At 40.4% G+C, this 27934-nt stretch overlaps 1 protein-coding gene and 1 long non-coding RNA gene across 7 annotated transcripts in view; one reads left to right on the forward strand and one right to left on the reverse strand.

The window, feature by feature from the left end:
* The window catches only part of ATP8B1 (ATPase phospholipid transporting 8B1), a 120460-nt gene extending 114169 nt beyond the window's left edge, over positions 1-6291 (forward strand). The window contains exons 23-28 of the mRNA XM_032422621.1: positions 27-250; positions 1416-1499; positions 2279-2524; positions 2839-2977; positions 4699-4829; positions 5966-6291. Coding sequence (XP_032278512.1) covers positions 27-250; positions 1416-1499; positions 2279-2524; positions 2839-2977; positions 4699-4829; positions 5966-6190 — 1049 coding nt within the window. The 3' untranslated portion in view covers positions 6191-6291. The remainder of the gene's footprint in view (positions 1-26; positions 251-1415; positions 1500-2278; positions 2525-2838; positions 2978-4698; positions 4830-5965) is intronic.
* On the reverse strand, positions 156-27831 carry LOC116643700. 6 transcript variants are annotated; one of them, XR_004301601.1, is made up of 8 exons: positions 27790-27816; positions 25670-25714; positions 18673-18867; positions 9519-9568; positions 5923-6414; positions 2343-2435; positions 1321-1544; positions 156-242 (listed from the first exon to the last, which is right to left on the reverse strand). It is a non-coding gene; the product is annotated as an uncharacterized LOC116643700 (long non-coding RNA). The 6 variants fall into 6 exon arrangements; XR_004301602.1 differs by lacking the exon at positions 25670-25714 and having other exon boundaries at positions 27790-27831; XR_004301599.1 differs by lacking the exon at positions 27790-27816 and having other exon boundaries at positions 25670-26797.
* Between the last annotated feature and the right edge of the window lie 103 nt (positions 27832-27934).

Consider the following 27934-nt stretch of genomic DNA (forward strand, 5'->3'; position numbering starts at 1 on the left):
ACATATCTTCTCCCTCTGTCCCACAGCTGCCCACATTGGTGTTGGAATAAGTGGACAAGAAGGCATGCAAGCTGTCATGTCAAGTGACTACTCCTTTGCCCAGTTCAGATACTTGCAGAGACTGTTGTTGGTACATGGCCGGTGGTCTTACATAAGGATGTGCAAGTTCCTACGATACTTCTTTTATAAAAACTTTGCATTTACTTTGGTTCATTTCTGGTACTCCTTCTTCAATGGGTACTCTGCACAGGTAAGAGAATAATTATTATTATTACCTGATGAGCAGAAGTCTTATATAAATAAAACTCTACTTCTGAGAAAAACACTTCCCCTCCATACTTGCAGTTTTGATGCTCTATCTCTTAATAGTTGAGGCACAGATTGAGATTATAGATGACTTTTCTAAAAGGTTTCTGGTGCTTTAAAAATACTTTATTTTGCCTTTAAAAAGTTGGGATTTGTTCCTGACCTACTGGCTTTTGTTATGTGACTTTGCCTTCACCCTAGATTTTTTATCCTAAGTCACCTTGCCATTAAGAATAGTGGTAACAAATTATTCATCGTCGAACATAGAAAATGATATTATGACCAAGGCTAAAGGGATTATGTAAATTTTGGATGATTGATTTAACCTGTTGATTTCTGTTTTTGTTTGTGCTGAAATGGCAGTGGGGGACATATAGAGCATGTTGAAATGGTGATACAGCAGAAAAATATCATTAGTGAAAATGAACCTAAGTCAGTGCTTGTGGTTGTCCAAACTTCTGATGCCACTGCCACAGACAGATGGCATCAGAAGAGCCTCAGAAGCTGAGGGCCCGGAGCAGCCCTGAGCACAGCGAGGGCCTTCCTTCTGCTCCCGTGCAGGCCCGTGTAGAGCTGGTGGGGATGAGGGAGCCCGTCTCCTCTCGGCCACCCTGCGGACTGCTGTGTGCACAGCCCTGCTTACCCCTTTCAGAAGCACATTTTTCATATTCAAATTCTGCCTCACAGATGTTTAAATGGAAATGTGAGACTTGCAAAGTAAAAGAACATTTGAATGATACCTTATGTGCTTTTTGAACCAGTTTCGGTTTTATGTCTTCTAATTCATTAATAAAGGGATATAAAAAGGATCAGCACCAATGTATTTTCCAGCATTATTCACACAGAATGGACTCCTTTTCCAAAAAAGGTTTTGGCGTATATTCTCCCATTTTTGTTAGAAGGAAGGTTTGTTTCTGTGGAACGGTCTTTGATTCTGCCCATTCCACTGAACCCAGCTCACAGCCTGGGCAGATGCAGATGAGGGGTGTTTCCTCTGGCAGAAGCTGCACACACCTGGGGCCCTCCCCGCTCCGAGGGAGATGCATGCATGTTGACTAGGCGGGCAGTAGGTCTTGGTTTGTGACACGGCGACTCTAATCTCCTCACAGACTGCGTACGAAGACTGGTTCATCACGCTCTACAACGTGCTGTACTCCAGCCTGCCCGTGCTCCTCATGGGGCTGCTTGACCAGGTAGGAGCCTCGGGCTGACGGGACACTTCAGGACACACTGGGCACCTGTTTGAGGAGTTAAAAGCAAATATTTCAGTGCATTCTTTTGGTTTTAATTTCTTCCTGAGAAAACCCTATTACTGTGCTGTTGTTAGGCGGCCGCAGTAACCGCTGCACCTCCCGTATTATAGTGACAAAAGAGGATTTCTGTGCCTGCGATGAATTCATGGACAAGAGAGTTTATCATCTTCCTTTTGGACACTAAGAGTTTCTTGTTAAGACACGTGACAGTATAGTATGTCTCTATAATAATAACTTTAAAATTATTTTAATATTTCTCTAAACGTATGTGCTGAATTCCCAGATTAGTCCACATTCTATCTAGGAGCAATTCTTCGAGAAAGTGCTTTAATGAATAAAAAGAATAATTTGGAATTAACCCATCAACTCATATGTGAAAATACTTTCCAAAAAAATTAGAATATATTCCCCCAGGAGGTAAAAATAGTCTCCCTACACTTTTTTTTTTTTTTTTTTTTTTGACATTACTATTTGCTTTCCTTCTATGAGCAGCAAAGTAATAGATCTCTCCCTAGTCCCTCTCTTAATTAAATAGCAAATAATGGTGGACTAAAGTAAAGGGATTGCTCTCTGCACACTGAAAGCATTCAGGACTTACCTTGTTGGGTTTTTGCCTTCCTAAAACTAAGCTGAAACTCTCTGTGAGAGATAAATTGGAATGGATCTCAGAGTTCTTTGATCCTGGATGGTACACAACTAATTGTGTTTTTACCCTCAAGGATGTGAGTGACAAACTGAGCCTCCGCTTCCCTGGGTTGTACGTAGTAGGACAAAGAGACTTACTATTCAACTATAAGAAGTTCTTTGTGAGCCTGGTGCATGGAATTTTAACATCGATGATCCTCTTCTTCATACCTCTGGGAGCTTATCTGCAAACTGTGGGACAGGATGGAGAGGCACCTTCAGACTACCAATCTTTTGCTGTGACCATTGCTTCTGCTCTTATAATAACCGTCAATTTCCAGGTACATGGCTTCTGTCAACTGTTTTCAGTATCTGTCAGTTACCTGTGTTTCTGAATATAGACCAGTGTGCGCATCCACCTGGCCCCCACTCTCCCTCCCGCTGAGCCTCGGCCGCTTTACAAAATATGACTGTTATCTTCACCCCTTACACTGAGCACATTTCCTACTTCTCGCCTGAGCCAAGGATAGTTCCTGATTGTTTAGTATTCAAGCCAAATCATGCCTAAATTGTTGCATTCTATTTTCAGAATCTAGATCCTTTATTTCTTGGTAACTCCCCAAAATGAATGCTTTGTTTTTCTCTGGTTTTACAGATTGGCTTGGATACTTCTTATTGGACTTTTGTGAATGCTTTTTCAATTTTTGGAAGCATTGCACTTTATTTTGGCATAATGTTTGACTTTCATAGTGCTGGAATACATGTTCTCTTTCCATCTGCATTTCAATTTACAGGTTGGTATTTTCTAAATTCCAAAAATAAAGGTATAGAAAAATGTTACTAGTTTAGATTCTGACATAACTTCTAAGTAAAAACACAAAGTAAGTTATTGCTAATGAAAATTAATGTCCTGACTGGCACCTGAATGATGGCTGGGCTGGAAGTGTGGTAATGTAACAGGAAGAAAGCAAAATTAAAAACTTTGATATAATTGTGCATCTGTTCAGTTAGACGGGACCCCCCCCCCCAAATCTAATATTGGTGGGTTGCTGGGAAATTGAGTATGGACGTATTGCTGGTAGCATGATAATATAATGTTTCCAAAGCACTATCTGGAAATATATAACAAACTATAAAACTTCTCACACATTTGGACCCAGGATTTCCACTTGGAGAAAATACCTAAAGATAAAACATACCAGTTTTTGGAAAAGTCAATTTGTACAAAGATTATACCACCGCAATTCTAATTGTTTTTTAAAAATGGAAATAATTCAAAGACCTAATAAGAATACTAGCTAATCAAGGTATGAGTCCCGTATGATGAAATTTTAGAACTCAAAAGTGGAAAACTTGCCACATTGTTAGAAAAATGTATGCAGAGCGATTAGTAAACTTAAACAGAAATAGTTTAGAAATAGTTTACAGCTGTATAAAATAGGACAAATGCTAGAATGAATTTGAACTATTTCATATTATAAATTTTAAAATATCATGAATTGGAATTTACAAATTTCTTAGTTTATTAAATAGAGTAGCTTGGATTCACAATGGGGGAAAAAAGTCCCCATAAACTAGTTTCCGTGTAAAAGATTAGTTTGTTTTTTTTGTTTTTTTTGTTTTTTTTATGGCCAGTTGTAAAAAGACAATTGCTATGGTAACCCTTGGAATTGAGTTCATTTTTTTGATGATTATTTTTACTGACTCTGTTTTAAAAAACTTACTTAGTACCCAGTTACTTAGAATATTCCCAAAGGGAGTGTTTTTATTTAGCAGTGTAAAAACACATTTAAAAAATAAAGGTCACTACTTTTATAAACTTATAGTGTAAGTACAGAGAATACTGTGATAGATTTGGCTTTAGGGAATGTTAATTATAAATATTTTAAAACTGGGTAGTTATATATGATGGCCTGGTTGTATGAATTATGATGTTCTCTGACATAAACTAACTGCCAGATGCAGCGGAAAAAGCGAGGCTCTATACAGATGGACGGGGGTCTAACTCAGGAGCTGCCAGAGCTAGTTCTGTTACCCTGGGAAATCTTTTTACTTCTCCACAACTCGATTTCCATGTGTGGCCAGGAGGATACTCTTCATCCCTCAGAGGTAGTTAAATGGCATGAGCTGTAGAAAACACCCAGCATAAGGTCTGCCATACTAATGGTGGTGCGAGTTGCCACTGTTATTTGGAGTCTCAAACTAAAACTATAAATTGGAAAGTAAATTCCTGGAAAAATGTAGAAGTACAGATTGCCTAACTTTGCATGTTTACCTAATGCAATGTCAACAAACTCTTTTTTCCTTATTTAGTTGTTCAATGATGTACATTTGCCTTCCTCATTTTGCTTTGTTTAGTCCTATTTTAAAATGTTCATTCCTTCAGCAGTGATGGGATGTTTTGGGGAGGCCAATCTGTGAAACTTTACCATAGATAATCATTTAAGGCTTAAGGAATATTCACTCTGCCCTTAGGACGAAGGACCCCTGGGATTCATTCTCCGTGTTTTTACAGGCACAGCATCAAATGCCCTGAGGCAGCCATACATTTGGTTGACCATCATCCTGACTGTTGCAGTGTGCCTGCTGCCCGTCGTTGCCATACGGTTCTTGTCAATGACCATCTGGCCATCAGAAAGTGATAAGGTACAGAGAAAAATAGTATTCTCCTCATTCTGAGTGCCCCTCACAGAAAGCAAAGCCTGTCCCCAAAGCAGCTTTCCTGAAAAATTCTAAATCCATGGCAAGTTTGGTATGAACGTGTTTTACTACTACTTCTGTTTAACTCCATCTTGCAAATAAGTCCTGTGGGACTGGGATTTTTGTTTGTGTGCTTTTTATTTTAAACATTATCAAAGGGAGAGTAGTATAATGAACCCCCATCCCCTCAATTTAACAATTATAATATTAACATTTTCCCCTGCAAAGAGTTGGCATTTTTCTTCATTTAAAGAAAAATGCCACCTCTTTTGGCAGGATCCTCTTGAGCTACAAGTTGTTCAAATAATGTATCACTTCAGCTCGCATACTGATTAGCGGGCTTCGGTGACTGAGCACCTTAAGTCATCTAAGGTGACGGAGCACCTTAATGTCTGTCAAAAAAAAGACTGGGGTTCTTTCCATCGCTCCCCTCTGCTATCCTCATTATAGCTTCAGCTTGGAGCTGGGGGTTGGCTACTGCAGATCTAGGCATCTCCTGACACATCACTATCCAGGGGAGGCCAGGCGCTTTCCCTTAGGAGCCCGGGAACTGGGCATGGGAGGGCCCTGCCCACTTCTCGCAGGCCTCTGGAGCCAGACCAGGTCACCTGGCCGGTGCTGAGCAAGGCGAGTCCCCTGGTCCTGGGAGCGCTGTCCACACCTCAGGAGGGATGTGGCTATATGCAGGAAAGGGGTACTTGAGTAAACTCCGTCTTCATAGGAAGGAGAGAGGATGCTGGGCAGGCAACCTTCAGCATCCCCTAGATCGCCCTTTTCCACTGACAAGAAGATGCACGAGCAACAAGGGTTTTCCCTTGAACCTGTCCCAGTCTGACTTGTCAGTGGGAAAGAACGTGGGAATGTCGGCTCCCGTTTTCTGGTTCAGAGACCTTGGGAGTGCTCCATAACCTCTCTGGGCTGCCTCATCTATAAAAGGAGGCCGGCGATGCCGCCTCCCCGGGACAGCCTGGACTAGGTCCCCCGTCCATGGGAGCGCCCGCCCAGCTCCCCTGGCCAGTTCTCCTCCGCCCTCACACACCTGCGAGTCCTCGTCAGCCGGCCCCCTCTCTCCGGTCCTGCAGATTCAGAAGCACCGCAAGCGGTTGAAAGCCGAGGAGCAGTGGAAGCGGCGGCAGCGCGTGTTCCGCCGGGGCGTGTCTTCGCGGCGCTCGGCCTACGCCTTCTCGCACCAGCGCGGCTACGCCGACCTCATCTCCTCCGGGCGCAGCATCCGGAAGAAGCGCTCTCCCCTGGACGCCGTCATAGCCGACGGCACGGCCGAATACCGGCGCACCGTGGCCAGCTGACGCACCTGCCGCAACAGTCACACTCGTACAGATGTCTATTTTTTTACGAAAGGCTCTCAGGAAAAACTGAATTTGTCACGAGGATGTTAAAGACCACAACCTTCATCACAAGCTCCTTGGGCTGCTGGACTACCGCATAGCGAAGAATACCTTCCCAAAAGTCCTATTACTCAACTGCTCGTGTTCATCAGGATCCAAAGGGAACGTGTTAATCCAGTCTCCATCTAGGACAACAGAATTAGGAAATGTCTTATATTTCAATTCAAAGGGTACTCATTATAAAATCACATTTAGATCATCCTGTCTGGGCTCTTCAACACGAATTTTCCAGAGGTTGCTTTCTTCCCCATAGGCTAACTTTTTAACAAAGATCTTGTATTTATAATGGCAAGGACAAAAAAATTCATGGATGTTCATCACCTGGAAGCAAAGCGGTCCAAAGACTTTTTCCAGAGTTGATAATGAGCTGCGTGGTTTTCTCTTCTCCTTATATTGGTTTAATAGTTCAAGGAAAATCACTTCACATTTCATAAGTACAGGCCTTCCATCTGCTCAGTTTACTGCCAGGTTAAAAGTGTGCATCATGTACGTTTACTCTTACTTTGCGTATTATTTTAGCCACTTCCTTCCCTACTTTCATTTTTAAAAGATGTGTTTAAATATTTATGGGCTTTAAAAAAAAAAGTTCTTAAAAACTAAGGACATAAGTGATAAATTGTGATTTTTTGGTAAAGCTTTCTTTTGAAAAGCAAACACTATGCCTGCCTATATGTATTTTATAAGAGACCTGAACAGAGGCCTCACATTTTCACTTGCCTTATGTCTACAGAGAAAAGGCTGTTGGCAGCCACATTTCTAAGACTCAAAAATGGAAACTATCCTCAAAGAGGCAAAAGTTATTTTTCTAGAGGCTTTTCTCATTCTGTGTTTTTCACACTCTAGTTTTCATGTTCTAGTGAAGATACAGAAGTGTTTTCAATAATTCTGTTCTTTACCATTAGGCTGTGAATGTTCACAATATCTGTCCCTTTGAATTTCCTATAAGAAAATCACAACATGTATATAGTTCATATTCTAGGTGTGATAAAAGAATGGATGGCTCTTTATCCTATGGAAGTAAATTTCTGGAAGTTTACAACTTTATCTTGTAAATAAAAAAACCTAAATTGTTTTCTTTTTTTTGGTAAAGCAAAGTTTGCTTGTATAATTCTCAGTTTTCTCTCCTGTTTTATAAATTGTGGGAAAGGTCGACAATGCAAATGTGTCAAAGACTTACACTGTTGGGTGCAATATTAACAATTTTAAAATGCAAATTGCTTTGGATAAATTATTTCTATATTCTGTAAATCTGAGATTTAATGTATATTTTTGTTTAAAAAATAAATGCTTTAGTAAAATCTTTGGAAAGTATCTTCTAAGTAGGGTATATGACAGAAGCAGCTAAGGCCTGCAAGGTTTCTAAAGGAACACAGGGGTCCTCTTGTGGTGAGAAATAAAAGTTGGGGGCAGGGTACTAAGTATTAGGGGAGAAGTGAGTGAGAAAAGGCCATTAGACTTTAAAAGTCTGGAGGGTATGGATTTATAGTTGGCAAGGGCAATTGTGTCCAGGGAGGGTGCATCTTTGGATACTTAGATAAGGCACAATTTTTAAAAATGACCTCAATTCTGAAGGTATAATAAAAGCAAAGGTAACCTTTGACCAAAAGCAGGGGCTGGGAAGTGAGTAAGTGATCAAAGGGAAATTAGGATGTTGAAGGGCAAGAGAGCAGATGAGGAGAAGGGGGACCTGAGGCGTGAGGCTGGGGGAGGACTGAGTATGATGAGCCAAATGCAGGACAGGCTGGCAGCTCCTGGACAGTATGTGAAGCTGTGACCCCCACTAAGGAAATATGACTATGCCACAGACTTTTTTTTGAGAGAGAGCATGGGTGTAAGTTGCAGACTCAGCGCAGAGCCCCAGGGAGGGCTCTATCACAGGACCCTGACATCAGGACCTGAGCTGACATCCAGAGCTGGATGCCTAACCGACCGAGCCACCCAGGTGCCCCAGAACTGTGCCCCAGAGATGGAGGCTCTCTGTAGGACATCAGCGGGGGACTTGTTTAGGAGGCACAACTGCCAGCAGATGAGAGAGTATCAGCCTGGTGGTGCTTTCTAAGGTGGGAAATGAGGACCCCCCTCTTTGCTATTCCACAATTGACAGTTGGCTTGTGGAGCAGAACTTCATGTCTATGTCAGAGCAGTCCTTTGGAAATGAGGTGAAAGGACACGGGATAGATTAGACTCTTCAAGAGAAACTGTAGGAGAAAAAGTTCTGAGCAGACCTGGGATATGGTCCCTTAAAGGGGGGGCACTTTTCCCCCCAGGATGTCCTACTGTATTTAAATTGGTTGACGAATATATGTTTTTAATCAAAGAGCACCACCTAAAGGTTCTTACGGGACTCCAATGTGATAGCAAAACCAAAACACCCCAATGTACTCTATTTTAGCAGTTGTTGCCTTCATGTGATGTGAATGAAACTTGGGAAAATTATAAGACAGCTTCGAAGAGTCCCGTCAGAATCTGCTAGAAAGTTATGGCTACAATAAAACTTCTGGTGCATTTATAATTACAAAAAGGCCCGTCAGAAAACACTGTAAAAATGATTTCTTGACTTAAATTGACATTTCTTTGAAGATCTATAAGTGCCAAAAAGTATATAAAACGTCCTCGCTGTGTCGCTCTCTGTCAAATAAATACATTAAAAAAAAAAAAAACCCTTAACAACGTTAGTCATCAGGGAAATGCAAATCAAAACCACAATGAGATACCACTTCACACCCACCAGGATGACTATAAATAAAAAAGGAAGGGCACCTGGCTGGCTCAGTCAGTAGAGTGTAGGACTCTTGATCTCAGGATTTTGAGTTCAAGCCCCATATTGGGCCTAGAGCCTACTTTAAAAAAGGGGGTGGGGTGGGGAAATAAGTGTTAGCAAGGACCCTGTGGAGAAACTGGAACCCTCATCCACTGCTGGTGGGAATGTAAAATGCTGCACCCGCTGCTGAAACAGTTTGGCAGTTCCTCTAGAAGGTAAACAGAATTACCATATAAACAGCAATTCTCTGAAGTGAATACAAATATACACTGCAAAACCTTGAAAACAGGTACTCAAATACTTGTACATGAATGTTCACAACAGCCAAAAGGCAGAAACAACCTAAATGTCCATCCACAGCTGAGTGGATACACAAAATGGGGGATATCCATATAATGGAATATAATTTAGCCATAAAAAGGAATAAGGCCAGTTCAAGATGGAGACATAAGCAGATCCTGAACTCACCTCCTCCCATGGACACACCAGATCCACAGCTCCATATGGAACGATTTCCTCTGAAAACAAAAACAAAAGCTGAGGGACTCGTAACATGGGGCAAACCACCCACACTGAGGTGGGCAGGCAAGGCAGAGATGCAATCTTGCTGAAAACCCCACCTTCAGCATTCAAAAGCCAGAGCTCCTCATGAGGAGTGAAGGGTTTGAACCCCATATCGGGAAGCCCAACTTTTAAGACCTACCCCTGAGAAATAAGCCCCTAAAACTTAGAGCTTTGAAAGCCAGCAGGGTTTGCATCCATGAGGCCCAAAAGGCTAGTGTGCAAACTGAGAAATGGCTCAGAACGGGCTCAGGGCCCCTAACAGGGCCCCTGGCCTCCCCTGCACGCCAGAGCCCAGTGCAGAAGTAGCCAGACTTGACATCAAACAGGCTTACTGCTCTTAAAGCATTGGCCTGAGAGGCAGACATCTTATTTAACGCACATCTGGGGGCTTGCTGGGGTACTCTCCAAGGATGGCGGCCAGTGGAGACTTTTTAATCTAGGTACCATCTTCATGCCGTCCCCCCGTTGCGCTCCAGCATACCAGTATCTCCCAGAGGGGAGCTTTTACATGCATCTGGCACCATTTTTACACCTGGTGCCCCAGTTTTTGCAAGTGCCCACCCAGTGGATGCCCCTTGATCGCCTGGCTCTAGAGGCCGGCAGGGCCTACATTCCGGGGACCCACAGGACTCTAACAACTGGAGAGACAAGTTCTCGGCCGGCTACCGGGGTACTGCACAGCTGGCAGACTGAAATACACGCCCAGTCTGTCTGTGATAAAGGACTATGTGCTTGTCCTGCAGCGTCGGCCTGAGGGCAGGCCTCCGGTTTGGCACCCATCTAGAAGGGCTCTCAGGGCAGGGAGGCTGGTGGACGTCATGTTTACCCTCTTTCTCTGCCTCCCTCCAGCGTGTCCGTGTCTCCCAGAAAGGAGTTTATACCCTCATTTGGTGCCCCGATTTTTGCAGGTACTATGAGGTGACACCTCTAGATTGCCAAGCATGGGTCACACAGGACTGTAACCAATAGAGAAAGAGTTTTTAACTGTCTACCATTTCCAGAGCACAGCAAGAGGCAACAGTCCGAGGAGCCGAGTTTTTCTGTGAAAGAGGCCTATGAGTTAATTTCCACAGCTACGTCTGAGGGATAGACTTCTGATCCAACACACATCTGAGGGCCGTCTGTAAACCGTTCCAGAGACCTCAGAGGGCTAGCTTTATGTTCTCCTTCTGCCACGCTCCAGAGTGCCAGCATCCCCAGGGGGCAGTTTGTACACAGGTCTGGTACCAGTTTTTATGCCTGGTACCTGATTGCTGTGACCACCACCTAGCGGATGGCCCTTCACTGCCTAGCTCTGGTGGCCAGCAGGATCTGCATTCCTATAGCCCATAGGACTGTAACAAGTGGGGAGGCCGACTTTGGCCTGCTACAAACTCCAGGACACAATACACACACGAGCTAACACCCCCCCTGCCCCCCAGTCCCCGCGCTTTCTGTGATAAAGGACTATTTGCTTGTCCTGGAGCTCTGGCCTGAGGGGCAGGCTTTTGGTTTGACATACATCTAAGGACCTTCTGAGATGCTGTACTGGGACAGAAGTCAGGAGATGCCACCCTGTACACTCTATCTGCCTTGCTTCAGATTGCTGTTATCTCCCAGAAAGAGCTCATATAGTTGTCTGGTACCCCAATTTTTGTGACTGACACTCAGGAGACACTTCCAAGGTGCCCAGCGTAGGTAGCCAGCGGGATTAATGCTTGTAGTCCTACAGGACTGTATATATTTGTATGGTTTAAGAGCTGCTGTCTGAGGGGTCTGACTTATAATCAGCCTGAATCTAGTTGTTGACTTAGATCCTCCTCTATGGGACAGCTAAGGAATACAATCGATGAGCTGAAAAATAACCAGAGGAGTTCAACAGTAAACTAGATGAAGAAGAAGAAAGGATGAGTAAACTCAAATACAGGGCAGTAGAACTCACCCAATCAGAGCAACAACAACAAAAAAAAAAAACAAAAAAAACGAAAAACAATGTAAAAAAGTAGATAGCTTAGAGGACTTAGGAAACAACAAACAGACCAATACTTGCATTAGAAGGTTCCAGAAGAAGGAGAAAAGAGAAAGGGGCAGAAAACTCATTTGAAGAAAAAACAGATAGCTGAAAATTTCTCTAACTTGGGGAAGGAAACAGACATCCAGATCCAGGAAGCCCTGAGAGTTCCAAATAAGAACCTGAAAAGACTCAAACCAAGACACATTATAATTAAAATGTCAAAAGCTAAAGACAAGGAAAGAATTTTAAAAACATCAAGAGAAAAACAATTTGCCATGTAAAAGAGATTTCCCCCGTAATACAATCAGCAGATTTTTTAGGAGAAACTTTGCAGACTAGAAGGGAGTGTCAGGATGTATTCAAAGTGCTGGAAAAAAAAAAAAAAACCTTCCAAACTTTCAACCAAGACTACAGCGCCTGGCAGTGTTTTCATTCTTAATTTAAGGAGCAATAAAGAGTTTTCCAGACAAGCAAAAGCAAAAAGGAGTTCATCACCACTACCCTGGCTTAGAAGAAAGCTTAAAGGGACTTCTATAGGCTGAAATGGAAGGGTGCTAATTAGTAACAGGAAAACACAAAAGTATAAATCTCACTAATGAAGGTAAAAATATAGTGAAATTCAGAATCTAATGTAAAGGTGGTGGATTAATTGCTTAAAAAGCTTGTATGAAAAAAAAAGCTTGTATGAGAGTTGAAGCACAGAAGTAGTAAAAATAGCTGCAACTATAATAATTTAATGAGGGATACTCAAAATAAAAAGACTTAAACTGAACAAAAACATAAAACTGGTGGGGGGGGCAGTTAAAAATGTAGAGCTTTAGAAGGTATTCAAACGTGTAAGTCGTTATCAAATTAAATTACTGTTATAAGTTATGTGTAAGCTTCATGGTAACCACAAAGCAAAAACCCAGTCGATACACAAAGGATACAGAGAAAGAGAATCAAGCATACCACTTCAGAAAATCACCAAATCACAAGGGAAGAGAATAAGGGAATAAAGAAAGGAACAGAAGAACTACAAAACTGCCAAAGAACAATTAACAAGATGACATTAAGTACATACATATCAAAAATTACTTTAAATGTAAAAGAACTAGGGAAGCCTGGGGGTCGGTGCTCAGGTCATGATCCCAGAGTCCTGGGATCGAATTCCACATAGCTCCTTGCTCAGCAGGGAGCTTGCTTCTCCCTCTGCTTGTACTCTCTCTCTTTCTGACAAATAAAATCTTTTTTAAAAATGTAAAAGAACTAAATTATTTAATCAAAAGACACAGAGTGGCTGAATGGATAAAAGACAAGACCCATCTATATGCTACCTACAACAGCTTCACTTCACATATAAGGACACACACAGACTGAAAGTGAAGGGATAGAAAAAAACAGTCCGTGCAAATGGAAACCAAAAGAAAGCCGGGTTACTATAATGACATCAGACAATATAGACTTTAAAACAGGGGCTATAATAAGAGACAAAGAAAATCATTACATAATGATAAAAGGGTCACCCACCAAGAGCATATAGCATTTATAAATATTTATGCACCCAAAAATAATAGCAAAAATATATAAAGCAAATATTAACAGACATAATGAGAGAAATAACCAGCAATACAATAATACTACGGTACTTTAATACCCCCGTTTCATCAATGGATAGATCATCCAGACGAAAAATCAATAAGGAAACACTGGCTCTAAAAAATCCATTAGACCAGATGGATGTAACAAATATATACAGAACATTCCATCCAAAAACAACAGAATAAACATTCTTCTCAACTGCACAAAGAACATTATTCAGGACAGATTACATATTAGGCCACAAAACAAGTCTTAATAAATTTAAGAAGATTTAAATCATCTCAAGCATCTTTTCTGATCACAATGGATAAAACGAGAAATCTATTACAAGAAGAAAACTGGAAAATTCACAAATATGTGCACACTATACAACATGCTACTGAACCACCAATGAGTCAAATAGCAAAAGAGAAATAAAAAGTGCCTTGAGACAAATGAAAATAATACAATATACCAAAACTTCTGGGATGCAGCAAAAGCAGTTCTAGGAGGTAAGTGCAGAACAATAAATGCCTACCTCAAGAAACAAGAAAAATCTCAAAAAAAAAAAAACAAAAAACCACAAAACACCTAACTTTACACACCAAAGAACCAGAAAAAGAGGAACAGAGCTCAAACTTAGTAGAAGAAAAAAAATAACAAAGATCAAAGCTAATATAAATGAAATAAAGACTAAAAAAGCAATAGAAGGGGCACCTGGGTGGCTCAGTGAGTAAAGCATCTGCCTTTGGCTCAGGTCACGATCCCAGGGCCCTGGGATCAAGTCCCTCATCGCATCATTGGGCTCCCTGCTCAGCGGGGAGTCTGCTTCTCCTTCCCCCTCCCCTTCTCCCTCTGTGTGCCTGAGTGCTCTCACTCTCTCTCTCTGTCTCTCAAATAAATAAATCTTAAAAATAAAATAAAAAAGCAACCGTAAAAGGTCAATGAAACTAAGCTGGTTTTTGAAAAGATACACAAAATTTACAAATCTTTAGACACACCAAGAAAAAAGTGGTACCACAGAAATACAAAGGATCATAACAGAGTACTATGAAAATTATAGTCCAACAAATTGAACAACCCAGAAGAAATGGATAAATTCCTTGAAACCTACAACCTACAAAATTTAATCCTGAAGAAACAGAAAATCTAAACAGACCAATTTACTAGTAAGGAGACTGAAGCAGTAATCAAAAACCTCCCAACAAACAAAAGTCCAGGACCGGAGAGCTTCACTAGTGAATTCTACCGAATAATCCCAATCATTTTAAAACTCTTCCAAAAAACAGAAGAGGAAGAATACTTCTAAATTCATTTTATGATGCCAGCATTACCCTTATAGCAAACCAAACGAATATACTACAAGAAAAGAAAATTACAGGCCAATATACTTGAAGAACGTAGATGCAAAAATCCTCAATAAAATACAGGCAAACAAAATTCAAGAACACTAAAAGTACCATACACTATGGTCAAGTGGGATTTATTCCAGGGATGCAAAGATGGTACAACATCCACAAATCAATCAATGTAACACAGCACATTAACAAAATGAATGATGAAAATCATACAACCGTCTCAACAAATGACAAGAAAGCATTTGACAAAATTCAACATCCATTTATGATAAAAACTCTCAACAAAGTGGGTATAGAGGAAATGTACCTCAACATAATAAAAACCATATATGAACCCACAGCTAACGTGGTACTGAAAAAGCTGAAAGGTTTTCCTCTAACATCAAGAACAAAACGTGGATGCCCACTCTCTCCACCTTTACTGAATACAGTATTAGAAATCCTAGCCAGAAAAATCAAGCAAGATAGAGAAATAAAAGGCACCCAAATCAGAAAGGAAGAAGTAAAACTGTAACTATTTGCAGATGACATGATATTACAGAAAATCCTAAAGACACCATCAAAAAAACTGTTAAAACTAAAAAACTCTGAAGCTGCAGGATACAAAATCAATATAGAAAAATCTGTTGCATTTCTATACACTAAGAACAAAGTAGTAGAAAGAAAAATTAAGAAAACAATTGTATTTACAACTGCATCACAAAGAATACCTAGGAATGAATTTAACGTACACTATGTGCACCCCAATGTTTATAGCAGCAATGTCCACAATAGCCCAAACTATGGAAAGAGCCAAGATGTCCATCAACAGATGAATGGATAAAGAAGATGTGGTACATATACACAATGGAATATTATGCAGCCATCAAAAAAACCCCGAAATCTTGCCATTTGCAATGACGTGGATAGAACTAGAGGGTATTATGCTAAGTGAAGTAAGTCAATCAGAGAAAGACATGTATCATATGACCTCACTGATACGAGGAATTCTTAATCTCAGGAAATGAACTGAGGGTTGCTGGAATGGTGGGGGGTGGGAGGGATGGGGTAGCTAGGTGATGGACACTGGGGAGGGTATGTGCTATGGTGAGCGCTGTGAATTGTGTAAGACTGATGAATCACAGACCTGTACCTCTGAAACAAATAATACATTATATGTTAAGAAAAAAAAAATGATGGTAGGAAGGGAAAAATGAAGAGGGGGAAATCGGAGGGTGAGATGAACCATGAGAGACTATGGACTCTGAGAAACAAACTGAGGGTTTTAGAGGGGAGGGGGGTGCGCGGATGGGTTAGCCTGGTGATGGGTATTAAAGAGGGCACATATTGAATGGAGCACTGGGTGTTATACACAAACAATGAATCATGGAACCCTACATCAAAAACTAATGATGTAATGTATGGTGATTAATGTAACAATAAAATAAAATTTAAAAAAAAATTAACGTACACTAAAAACTATAAAACATTGAAAAAAGCAATTGAAGATGACACAAATAAATGAAAAGATATTCTGTGCTCATGGAATGGAAAAATTAGTATTGTTTAAATGTCCATACTATCCAAAGCAATCTATATATTTAATGAAATCCTGATCAAAATTTCAATGTATTTTTCACAGCAACAGAACAAACAATCCTAAAATTTGTATGTAACCACAAAAGAGCCTGAATATCCAAAGCAATCTTGAGAAATAAAAACAAAGCTAGTGGAATCATACTCTCTGATTTCCAATAATGTTACAAAGCTATAGTAATCAAAACAGTATGGTATTGGCATAAAAACAGACACATAGATCAATGGAACAAAACAGAGAAATAAACCCACACATATATGGTCAATTAATTTAAAAAAAAAAAGAGCCAAGAATATACAATGGGGAAAGAACAGTCTCTTCAATAAATGGTGTTGGGAAAATTGGACAGCCATATGCAAAAGAATGAAGCTGGACCACTCTGATACAGGGAAGATGGAGCAGGATTCTAAACTCACCTTGTCCCACAGACACACCATCCGCATTCATGTAACTAAGCCAGAAAATGACCCAAGGACTGGCAGAATGGCTCTCCAGAGTTAACCATAGAAAGGGGGTACATCAAAAGGGGTGGGAAGGGCAGAGACGGTCAGAAACCAAACCAACCTCTGTGACTAATCACAAGTGGGAGGGACACCAGGAGCACACAGGGAGAACACACCTACACCAGGCCCCCCAGACAGGACCTGCACTGGGAAGACAAATCCCCATAACATCTGGCTTTGAGAACCAGAGGGGCTTAACACCAGGAACTTTAAAAATCAGGGGGCCGGATCTGGGAGAGCCGGAAGGCAAGGGTGATAGGAAACAGTCCCTGTCCTTAAAGAGAGCATAACAAACAACCCCTCAGAGATAGAGCATAGAAGCAGTGGTTTGAAAAGCGCCTGGGGTACGCGGGAAGATTTATTTACTAATCTCAAAACATGCACTGGAAGGGCAGAGATCTTCAGGAGACTTCTCCAAGAATAAAAGAGCTGGTGGGCACCACTTCTCTCCCCTCACCTCAGTCTAGATACAGATAGCTGTGGGAACCAACATAAACTCTCGGCCACCCAGCATGTGACACCACAGCCTGCCCCCCCATTCTCCTGTGGACTGCCCCCTCCAACTGCCCCACCCAGCAGGAGTCCGCGCAAAGCGACACCACAAGCTTCCCCTGGTGCAAGCAGCTCCAACAGCCGCTCCAAAGTGACTCTTGCCCTGGGGAGAGGGGGAGATAAGCACACACAGCAGTCCCACTGCGGCCCAGCAGCGGGGAGGGCGCAGACAGCTGATCTGACCGCTGGCCCTGCCTACCAACACAAACCTCACAGGGGGCAGCACAGAGAGTCTGGTAGTAGTTCAGGGTCACTGCAACCCCAACAGACTGAGGACAGACATCTGGTCTGACTGCAGGCCCTGCCCACCAGTGAAAGCCTCTCTGGGGACAACATAGGGAGAGCACCCTGCAGGTCAGTGCAACCAGTTCTGGCAAATGCGCAGAAGGCAGGCATCCGGCCTGACCCAACTCAAGCCCAAGGCAGCCCCGGACTGGCCCCTTAACAGCACTGGGACCAAACTGCCCACAACAGGCAAAGAAGGCCACTGCAGACCAGCGGACCCAAGGCAGACATGGCTCAACCACAACAGCAGGGCACATGCAACACAAGTCTCAATCCTCTGTCCCCATGTGTGGGCTTCTTTGTCACCTCGCCGATCGAATTTATCACCCAGTTGGCTCCCATCATTGTCTCTGTGAGACTGCCTAAATATACGTGGGCTCCGAGGGAAGCTGAACTTTAACATTTACCAAGGACAAAATGACTCCACAAAACCTCAAAGCATGGGCCCTATTCCTGCCCTGAGCACACAGTCCACATCTGCTTTCTTTCTTTAAGATTTTATTTTATTTTTTGACAGAGAGAGAGGCAGCAAGAGAGGGAACACAAGCAGGGGGAGTGGGAGAGGGAGAAGCAGGCTTCCCGTGGAGCAGGGAGCCCAATGCGGGGCTCGATCCCAGGACCCTGAGATCATGACCCGAGCCGAAGGCAGACGCTTAATGACTGAGCCACCCAGGTGCCCCCACATCTGCTTTATTTAAAAAATCACGGGGGCGCCTGGGTGGCTCAGTGGGTTAATAAGCATCTGGAGCACCAGGAGCACCTGCTCAACAGAGAGCCTGCTTCTCCCTCTCCCTCTGCTGCTCCCCCTGCCTGTGCTCTCTCTCTCCCTCTCTCTCAAATAAATAAATAAATAAATAAATAAATAAATAAAATCTTTGAAAAAAATCACCAATAAAGCATTCCAAACATAAAGATAAAAAACATTTCTGGTTCCCATAATATGAAAGTCATGCAGCCTTGCACATACTAAAAACATAAGATAAAGTCTATTAACTTTCTAGAATGCCCTTTGTTAATAATCTGTAATTTTTATGTAAAAAAACCACATAACCCTGCACCAAATGTTCCCTTCCCCCAAGCACTCTTTTCTTTGTGAAGATTGTGTATCCAGAGCATCTGTCCTAACTTGGGCTCAACTAAAACTTTCTTCCTTTTAAAAATTTTTAACAGGGTTTGTTCATTTTGCATCAACACTTCTTGGCATAGTCTGCAGGACATCAGAGCAACTCACCTGAGATCTCCTGGGGTCCTCTGGAGCTCAGTGCTCAGTGCCAGCATGGGCCCTTTGTGCCCCTCTGACTTCGCAGCACCTCACAGGTGTATCGGGTGAGTTCAGATATCCGGACCTCCTCAATTTGAGTTGATGGTCCTGACTTCTATTCCAGCTGTTGAGGGTTACCGGTAACGTTCTCTAGGTGGGAATAACCTAGAGGGGTTGGTGTTGATGGGTGATTTGTTTTAATTTGGCATTATACAAATTAATGTTTTAATATAAGGCTTGAGTAAATTTTCTGACTAGAAATATGAGAGACTAAATCTTTGGTAGCCTAAAACTAGCTAGGTTAAATGATAAATTGGTTCAAACTCATTGGTTATCTAAGTCTTTTCCAAATAAAATAAAATAATAAAACACTAAATACTAAACACAGGTTTACCTACTTTTGTCTTATTAGAGGAAAACTAAAAATAAATTTGGGTTTATTAGTAAACATGTTTTATGCTTTATTAAAAGATTGTACTATGAAGAAACATTTTTAGAAATTATGAAGTATATTCATAAACGTACCAATCTAAAGGATACAGGCATAACAGTTCACAATTGCTTACTACTTAGTTTCTACTACAAATCAAGGTTTCTAAGCATTAAAAATACTGATAAATGTAACTAAGACCACTGGAAATAAAAAGGAAAATATCTTGGTATGCAAGGAAAGTTAGAGATGTGTTTTTGGTAAGATAGAGTATGAGGAATAAAAATACATTTTTGTTGAGGGAAAAGAAGGTCATTTAGTCCTGAAATGAGACTGGTTATTTAGAGAGAAAAAAACGTAGGACAAAATCTGAATGGAAAAGAAAGTTGTAGGTTTGTGAAGGGGAATCTTTGGAAAAAAATTTTATGAGTGCTCAGGACTAAGATTAGGATGAATGACTCTTAAAGGTACACTAATATAAGATTGAAATTTGGTTTTTCCCTCTCTTAAAAAAGCAAAGTTTTCTTCGATTCCTGGTCTGCTCTTGATAAATTATAAACCAACTTTTTTTCCCCTTTATCTGCCCAGAAAAAACAAGGTTTCTATATTTGTTTTTATCAGGTCCTTGATTACTTAAGAAAACTAAATCTTCTCAGCTATAAAGGAGCTAATAACCCTATGAATTTGCCTTCTGAATCTTTTGTTGCCACCTTGGTTGAATAAATAATCAAATATTAAGTTCTATAAAAATCTATGATCCTATTTAGGCATGTGCTTTAGAACCTTCTGAGGTTTTTAACAAACTTCCCCAAAATTCAAATTCTAAATAAAGTCTTTTTAACTAATTAGGCTTATTTGGTATGTTGTTACATGGGAAGTGTGGGCAAACAAACGATGATAAATCTTAGGCTATATTGTGTGAGTAAACGTTGTAACTATTCCAGAAAACATATAAAATTCCTAAAATTTTAATATGTTCTGGTATAATGTCATCACTTAAAATTCTAATTATTAAAATGTTGTGTACCACAAAAATAATCAAATTTTCTTGTCAACTGCATTATAATGAACTCTCATCAGATTAGATCCCTATAATGTGAATATTATTACACATTATGGTGTCACTGAGTTCCCTTAACCTAGTCTCATTTTTATTATTTTTTCTTTTTCTGTTCTGTTTGGTTGCTTTCCATTACTCTTTCTTCCAGCTCACTGATCTGTTCTTCTGTTTTCTCTAATCTTTTATTCCCTGTACTGTATTTTTAATTTCAGTTATTGAGTTCTTTATCTCTGATTTTTTAAATAGGTTAAGGGAACTATCATGACACCATCATGTGTAATAATATTCACATTATAGGGATCCCAGATGGAGAAGAGAAGATAAAAGGGGGCAGAAAATTTATTTGAAGAAATAATAGCTGAAAACTTACCGAAGGTGGGGAAGGAAACAAATCCATATCCAGGAGGCACAGAGAGCCTACAATAAAATCAATCTGAGAAGACTCACACCAAGGCACATAACAATTAAAATGGCAACACACAGTGATAAAGAGAGAATTTTTAAAAACAGCAAGAGAAAAGAGTTACATACAAGGGAAACTCCATAAGGCTATCAGCTGATTTTTCAGCAGAAACTTTGAAGGCCAGAAAAGAGTGCTAATTTGTGCTAAAAGGAAAAAACCTGAAACCAAGAATACTCTATCCAGCAAGGCTATCATTCAGAATAGAAGAAGGGATAAAGAGTTTCTGAAACAAAACTTAAAGGAATTAATCATCACTAAACAAGCCTTACAAGTAATGTTAGAGGACCTCCTGGGTGGCTTAGTTGGTTGGGCAGCCAACTCTTGATTTTGGCTTGGGTCATGATCTCGGGATCATGGGGTCAAACCCTGCATTGGGCTCCACCCTCAGTGTGGATTCTGCTTGTCCCTCTTCCTCCCTCCCCCCACTACATGCTCTCTAAAATAAATAAATAAAATCTTAAAAAGAAAAATGTTAGAGGGAATTCTTTGAGTGGAAAGGAAAGGCCACAATCAGGAGTAAGAAAATTAGTAAAGGACATAATTCACAGGTACATACAAACATAATAAATGTAGATTAATCCCTTATAAAACCAGTACAAAGATTAAAGCACAAAAACAGTAAAATCAATGATACCTATAAAAATTAGTCAAGGGATCCACAAAATAAAAGGATGTAAAGTATGATGAAACCATATACATAAGATGTGTGTTTGTGTGTGGGGGGAATAAAAATTTAGTGCTTTCATTTTTTTTTTAAAGATTTTATTCACTCATTTGACAGAGACACAGCGAGAGAAGGAACACAAGCAGGGAGAGTAGGAAAGGAAGAAGCAGGCTTCCCGCTAAGAAGGGAGCCCAACGGGGGCTCGATCCCAGGACCCTGGGATCATGACCCGAGCCGAATGCAGACGCTTAACGAATGAGCCACCCAGGTGCCCCAATCTAGTGCTTTTAAAATGGATTCAAAATTAAGCGACTATCAACCTAATAGAGACTGCTACATGCATAGTATATTACATATAAACCAAATTTGAACAGATAAATTACTAGCAATAAAATTAAGCCAATAATCCAAAAACTCCCAATAAATAAAAGTCCAGGACCAGATGGCTTCACAGGTGAATTCTACCAAACAGTTAAGAGTAGAGTTAACAACTGTTTCTCTCAAACTATTCCAAAATATAGAAGAGGAAGGAAAGCTTTGAAATTCAATCTAAGAGGACAGCATTGCCCTGTTAACAAAATCAGATAAACACACTTAAAAAAAGGAGAACACATGCCAGTCTCTGACCAACATAGATGCAAAGTTCCTCAATAAGATGTTAGCAAACTGATTCCAGCAATATATTAAAAAAAATAAAATAAAATAAAAACACCACGATCAGGTGGGATTTATTCCTGGGATACAATGGTAGTTCAAATCAATCAATGTGATCCATCGCATCAACAGGAGAAAGGATAAAAACCATATGATCATTTCAATAGATGCACAAAAAGCATTTGACAAAGTACAACATCCATTCATGATAAAAACCCTCAACAAAGTAGGTTTATTTTTTTGTTGTTTAAAGATTTTATTTATGGGGTGCCTGGGTGGCTCAGTCGTTAAGCGTCTGCCTTTGGCTCAGATCATGATCCCAGAGTCCTGGGATCAAGCCCTGCATTGGGCTCCTGCTTGGCGGGAGGCCTGCTTCTCCCTCTCCCACTCCCCCTGCTTGTGTTCCCTCTCTCGCTGTGTCTCTCTCTGTCAAATAAATAAATAAAATCTTAAAAAAAAATTTTTTTTATTTATTTATTGGAGAGAGTGAGACAGAGATAGCAACAGAGATAATGAGAGAGAACACGAGCTGGGGCGGGGGGGGCGGAGAGGGGCAGAGGGAGAAGCAGAATCCCCACTGAGCAGGGAGCTGGATGTGGGGCTCGATCCCAGGACCCTGTGATCATGACCTGAGCCAAAGGCAGACACTTAACCAACTGAGCTACCCAGAAGCCCCAACAAAGTAGGTTTAGAGGAAACACACCTCAACATAATAAAGACCATATGTGAAAAATCTACAGGTAACATCATGCTCAATGGTGAAAAACTGAGAGCTCTTCCCCTAAGATCGGGAACAAGACAAGGTTTCCACTCTCACCACTTTTATTCAACATAGTATTGGAAGTCCTAGCCACAGCAATCAGACTAGAAAAAGGAATATAAGGAATCCAAATTGGTAAGGAAGAAGTAAAACTTTCACTATTTTCAGATGACATGTTACTGTATATAGAAAGCCCTAAAGACTCCACCAAAAAACTACTTGAACTGATAAATAGTAAGGCTGCAAGATACAAAATTGATATACAGAAATTGTTACGGAACCTGGACTGGATCGCCTGACGGAAGAACCAAGCGGCACCCAGAAATCTTGGAGGATAGGAGGTTTATTTAACGCCGGTGGGCTCAGAGGAGAGTGCTCTCCAAAGGTCTGAGCCCCGAGCACAAACATAGGGGGCAATTTATACACATCTACTTCTGCATACTTGGCACTTTTGGTGCATGCATGAACCGGGGCAGGGAGAAGAACCCAGACTGGTCCATGCAGGAAGCAGAGCAAAGAGAAGAACCTGGAAGAGCCCTGGGGCAAGGACTGGGACTCTTGCGCTGGCTCGGTTGGCCATCTTAGGACACAGATTTTCCTTATCAAAATTGGTTCCATCTCTATACACTAATAATGAAGTAGCAGAAAGAGAAATTAAGAAAATAATCAACTGCATCAAAAGTAAAAAAAAACAAAAACCTAGGAACAAACTTAAGAAGATGAAACACCTGTACACCAAAAATTGTAAAACAATGATGAAAGAAGTTGACGATGAGACAGACAAATGGAAAGACATTCCATGCTCAAGGATTGGAAGAACCAATATTGTTAACATGTCCATACTACCCAAGGCACCCTACAGGTTTAATGCAATCCCTATCAAACTACCAACATCATCTGCACAGAATTAGAATAATCCTAAAATTTGTATGGAACTACAAAAGACTCCAAACAGCCAAAGCAATCTTGAAAAAGAAGAACAAAACTGATGGTATCACAATCTCAGATTTCAAGTTTACTACAAAGCTGCAGTTATCAAAACAGTATGGTACTGGCACAAAAATAGACACGTTGATCCATGGAACAGAATAGAGAACCTAGAAATAAACCCATACTTATGTGGTCAATTAATCTACGACAAAGGAGGCAAGAATATACAATGGGAAAAAGACAGTCTCTTCAACAGATGGTGATGGGAAAACTGGGCAGCTACATGCAAAAGAATGAAACTGGACTACTTTCTTACGCCATACACAAAAACTCAAAATGGATTAAAGACCTAAATGTGAGATCTGAAACCATAAAATTCCTAGAAGAAAACACAGGAAATAAGCTCTTTGACGTCAGCTGTAGAAACATTTTTCTAGATATGTCACCTTTGGCAAGGGAAACAAAAGCAAAATAAACTGTTGGGACTACACCAAAATAAAATCTTGAAATTTACAACAGCATGGATGAGCCTTGAGGGCATTAGGCTAAGGGAAATAAATCAGAGAAAGACAAATATTGTATGATTTCACTTATATGTGGAGTCTAAAAGCAAACAAACAACAATAAAACAAAACAAAAAAAACCCCTGGACCTCATGGATACTGAGAATAGACTGGTGGTTGCCATAGAAGGGGGAGGTAGGGAGTGAAAAGGTAAACAAATTTCCACCTATCATATAAGTCATGGGGATGTAATATACACAAAATGTACATTTGTTCTATACTTATTATTGTATTGTATATTTGAAAACTGCTAAGAGTAAATCCTAAAAGTTCTTGTCATAAGAAAAAAAATTTGTAAGTATGTATAGTGAGGGATGTTAACGAGACTTGTAATCATTTCACAATATATACAAATATCAAAATATTGTGTTGTAAACCTGAAACTAATGTTTTATGTAAATTATATCAATAAAAAATATTTTTAAAAAGGAATGAAGTGTTGGGGCACGTGGGTGGCTCAGTTGGTTAGGCATCTGACTCTTGGGTTTCAGCTCAGGTCGTGATCTCAGGGTTGTGGGATCGAGCTCTGCATCGGGCTCTGCGCTCAGTGCAGAGTCTGCTTAAGATTCTCTCTCTCCCTCTCTCTCTGCCCCTCCCCCTCTGTGAGCGTGTGCACACATGCTCTCTTTCTCTCTCATAAATAAATAAATCTTAAAAAAAAAAAAAAGGAATGAAATGCTACTACAAGCTGCATGGTAGGAGAACCTGCAACACATTATGCTAAATAAAAGATGCCAGATTCAAGTTTACATATTTATGATTCCACTTCTACGAAATACCCAGAATAGTTAAATGTATAGAGACAGCTGATATGTGGTTTTCAGGGGCTAAGGGTAAAAGGGAATTGTAATACAAGCCCTGACAGTTTTTTGCTGTTGTTTTTTACGATGCAAGTGCATGACTTGAGCTTTGATTGCCCCAGGCATCTACTTCAAGAGGGTATCTCTAATAAACACATGGCCAGCCACAACTAGAAAAAAAGCTAGGCTGCCTACCTCGACTTAGGCTCCTTTGTTTTAGAGATCTTGGTTGATTTTGATAAATGACCATTTGGGCCACTTGCCTTTTCTCTCTCCACACTTTAAATTCACACTCTTCTGGAAAGCTTGATTTTCTCTTTATACAAAACAATAACAATGCAAAAACCACCTTAGCCTTAAGATTATAGTGATTCTTTAGGATCAGTTCAAAGATCTTCCTTTACTCCTGCATATAAATATGAAGAAGCAATGATGCCTCCAACAGACATGGGTGGATAACTCACCACCTATTCCCAACCCCCTTCCTTCCTTGCCTACCCCCACTACAGACTGGAAATGTAAATACCTACTTTCCCAAACTCCCTTGTAGCTAGGGATGGTGACGTGACCTACTTCTAGTCAATGAGACAAAAGGAGAAGCATGATGGGAAGACTTACTTTACTGCCTTTCCCCTCATCTTACCTCATCTCACTTCTTCCTTTGAATATGAATGGGATGCCCAGAGCTCTGGCAGCCATGTCGTGATCATGAGGCAACAAGCCAACATGTTAAGACAGCAGAGAAAAAAATTATGTTACTGATGTAGCTGAACTTCTGAATTCCTACCTCCAGACTACTTCCATGTAAGAAAAATAAAGCCTTATTTGTTTAAACTATGTTAGGTTTTCTGGTATTTGTGGTTGAAAGCAATTCTAAATGATACAATGCATGAAAATGCAGCAAACCCAAGGAAAAGAAGAGGGTTAAAGAGGAAAAATAATTTGAAAACAATTAGACAAAACAAATAAACAAAAACCCTCAAATAAATTAGAGACAAAAAAATTGCAAGGAAGGAAACAAATCTATCATTTTTGAAGGGGATATGGTGGGATTCTTGGAAAATCTAAGAGATTCAACTAAAAGTACTATGGTAATAATTCAACAAGATAGTGGAAACAAAATAAATACAAGGATAACTTGCAGTTTTACAAACAACAAACAGAAGACATAATTGCAATTAAAAAGACAAAATACTTAGGAATAAACTTTACAAGACCTATATGAACAATGTTAAAACACTAGCGTATTTAGAAGAAGAGCTAAGCAAATGAAAGGCATGTCATGTTCTTGGCTAAAACCTAACATCACAGAGAGTCAATTCTCCCTAATTTATACATGGCATATCATCCCCACAAAAATGACAACAGTTTTCGTTAATAGGCTGATTGTAAAGTTCATATGGAGACATTACTAAGAGACAGAAAACTGAAAAAGACAACAATGAGGGAGACTACCCCTACCAGATAATAAATCATAATTTAAAAACTAATTTAAACAGTGTGATTCTAATGCATGATTATACCATCCATGGAACAGAACAGAAAACCCAGAAATAGACCCAAACACATGGAAACTCACTACACATAAAGGTGGTACCAAAGATCAGTGGGGGTAAAGACAGACTTTTTAATAAAGGGTGTTGGAACAATAAGAAAACAAACCGGATACCATACAATGTAGTAGAATAAACTCCAAATAAAAGATTTAAATGTAAAACAGAAACAAAAACAAGAAAAACAATAACTCATAAAAGTTGGAAGAAAAATATGAGAAAATTCAAATATAGACTAAGAGTAGAGAAAGCCTTTAAAATTAAGATTAAGGGGCGCCTGGGTGGCTCAGTCATTAAGCGTCTGCCTTCGGCTCGGGTCATGATCCCAGGGTCCTGGGATCGAGCCCCACTTCGGGCTCCCTGCTCGGCGGGAAGCCTGCTTCTCCCTCTTCCACTCCCCCTACTTGTGTTCCCTCTCTCGCTGTGTCTCTCTCTGTCAAATAAATAAATAAAATCTTTAAAAAAAATAAATAAATAAAAATAAAAAAATAAAATAAAGATTAAAAACCCGAGGGTGCCTGGGTGGCTCAGATGGTTAAGCGTCTGCCTTCAGCTCGTGTTGTGATCCTGGGGTCCTGGGATCAAGTCCCACATCGGGCTCCCCCTGCTCTGCGGGGAGGCTGTTTCTCCCTCTCCCTCTGCCTGCCATTCCCCATACTTGTGCTCTCTCTCTGCCAAATAAATAAATAAAAAAAAAGATTAAAAATCCAAAGCCTCGGGGCACCTGGGTGGCTCAGTCAGTTAAGCGTCTGCCTTTGGCTCAGGTCATGATCTCAGGGTCCTGGGATCAAGCCCTGCATCAGGCTCCCTGCTCAGCAGGGAGGAGTTTGCTTCTCCCTTTCCCTCTCCCTCTGCCCCTCCACCCCACTCATGCTCTCTTTCTCTTTCTCTCAAAATCTTAAAAAAAAAAAAAAAATCCAAAGCCTCTAAGGAAAAAGGGTAATGACTTCAAATGCATAAGGATGAAAGCGTTCCTTATAGAAGAAAAAAAATGCTATAAGCAAAGTCAAATGGCAAAATGGGAAAAAATATTTGCAACTCATATCACACAAAGGGTTAATCTCCCTAATACATAAAGACTTCCTTGGAACTGAAAGATGCTGACAATTCAACACAAAAGAAAATGGGCAAAGTACATGAACAAAAAGAAAATCACAGAAAAAAGAAATACAAATGGCTCCTAAACACATGAAAAGATGTCTAAACTTACCTGTACTAGGGGTGCCTGGCTGGCTCAGTCAGTAGAGCATGTGACTCTTGATCTCAGGGTTCTGAGTTCAAGCCTCATATTGGGTATACAGCTTACTTTAAAAAAAATAAAAATAAAAAAAATAAAAAAATAAACTTACTTGTAT

The sequence above is a fragment of the Phoca vitulina genome, unplaced genomic scaffold (genome assembly GCF_004348235.1).
Source record: "Phoca vitulina isolate PV1807 unplaced genomic scaffold, GSC_HSeal_1.0 scaffold27, whole genome shotgun sequence".
Lineage (NCBI taxonomy): Eukaryota > Metazoa > Chordata > Mammalia > Carnivora > Phocidae > Phoca > Phoca vitulina.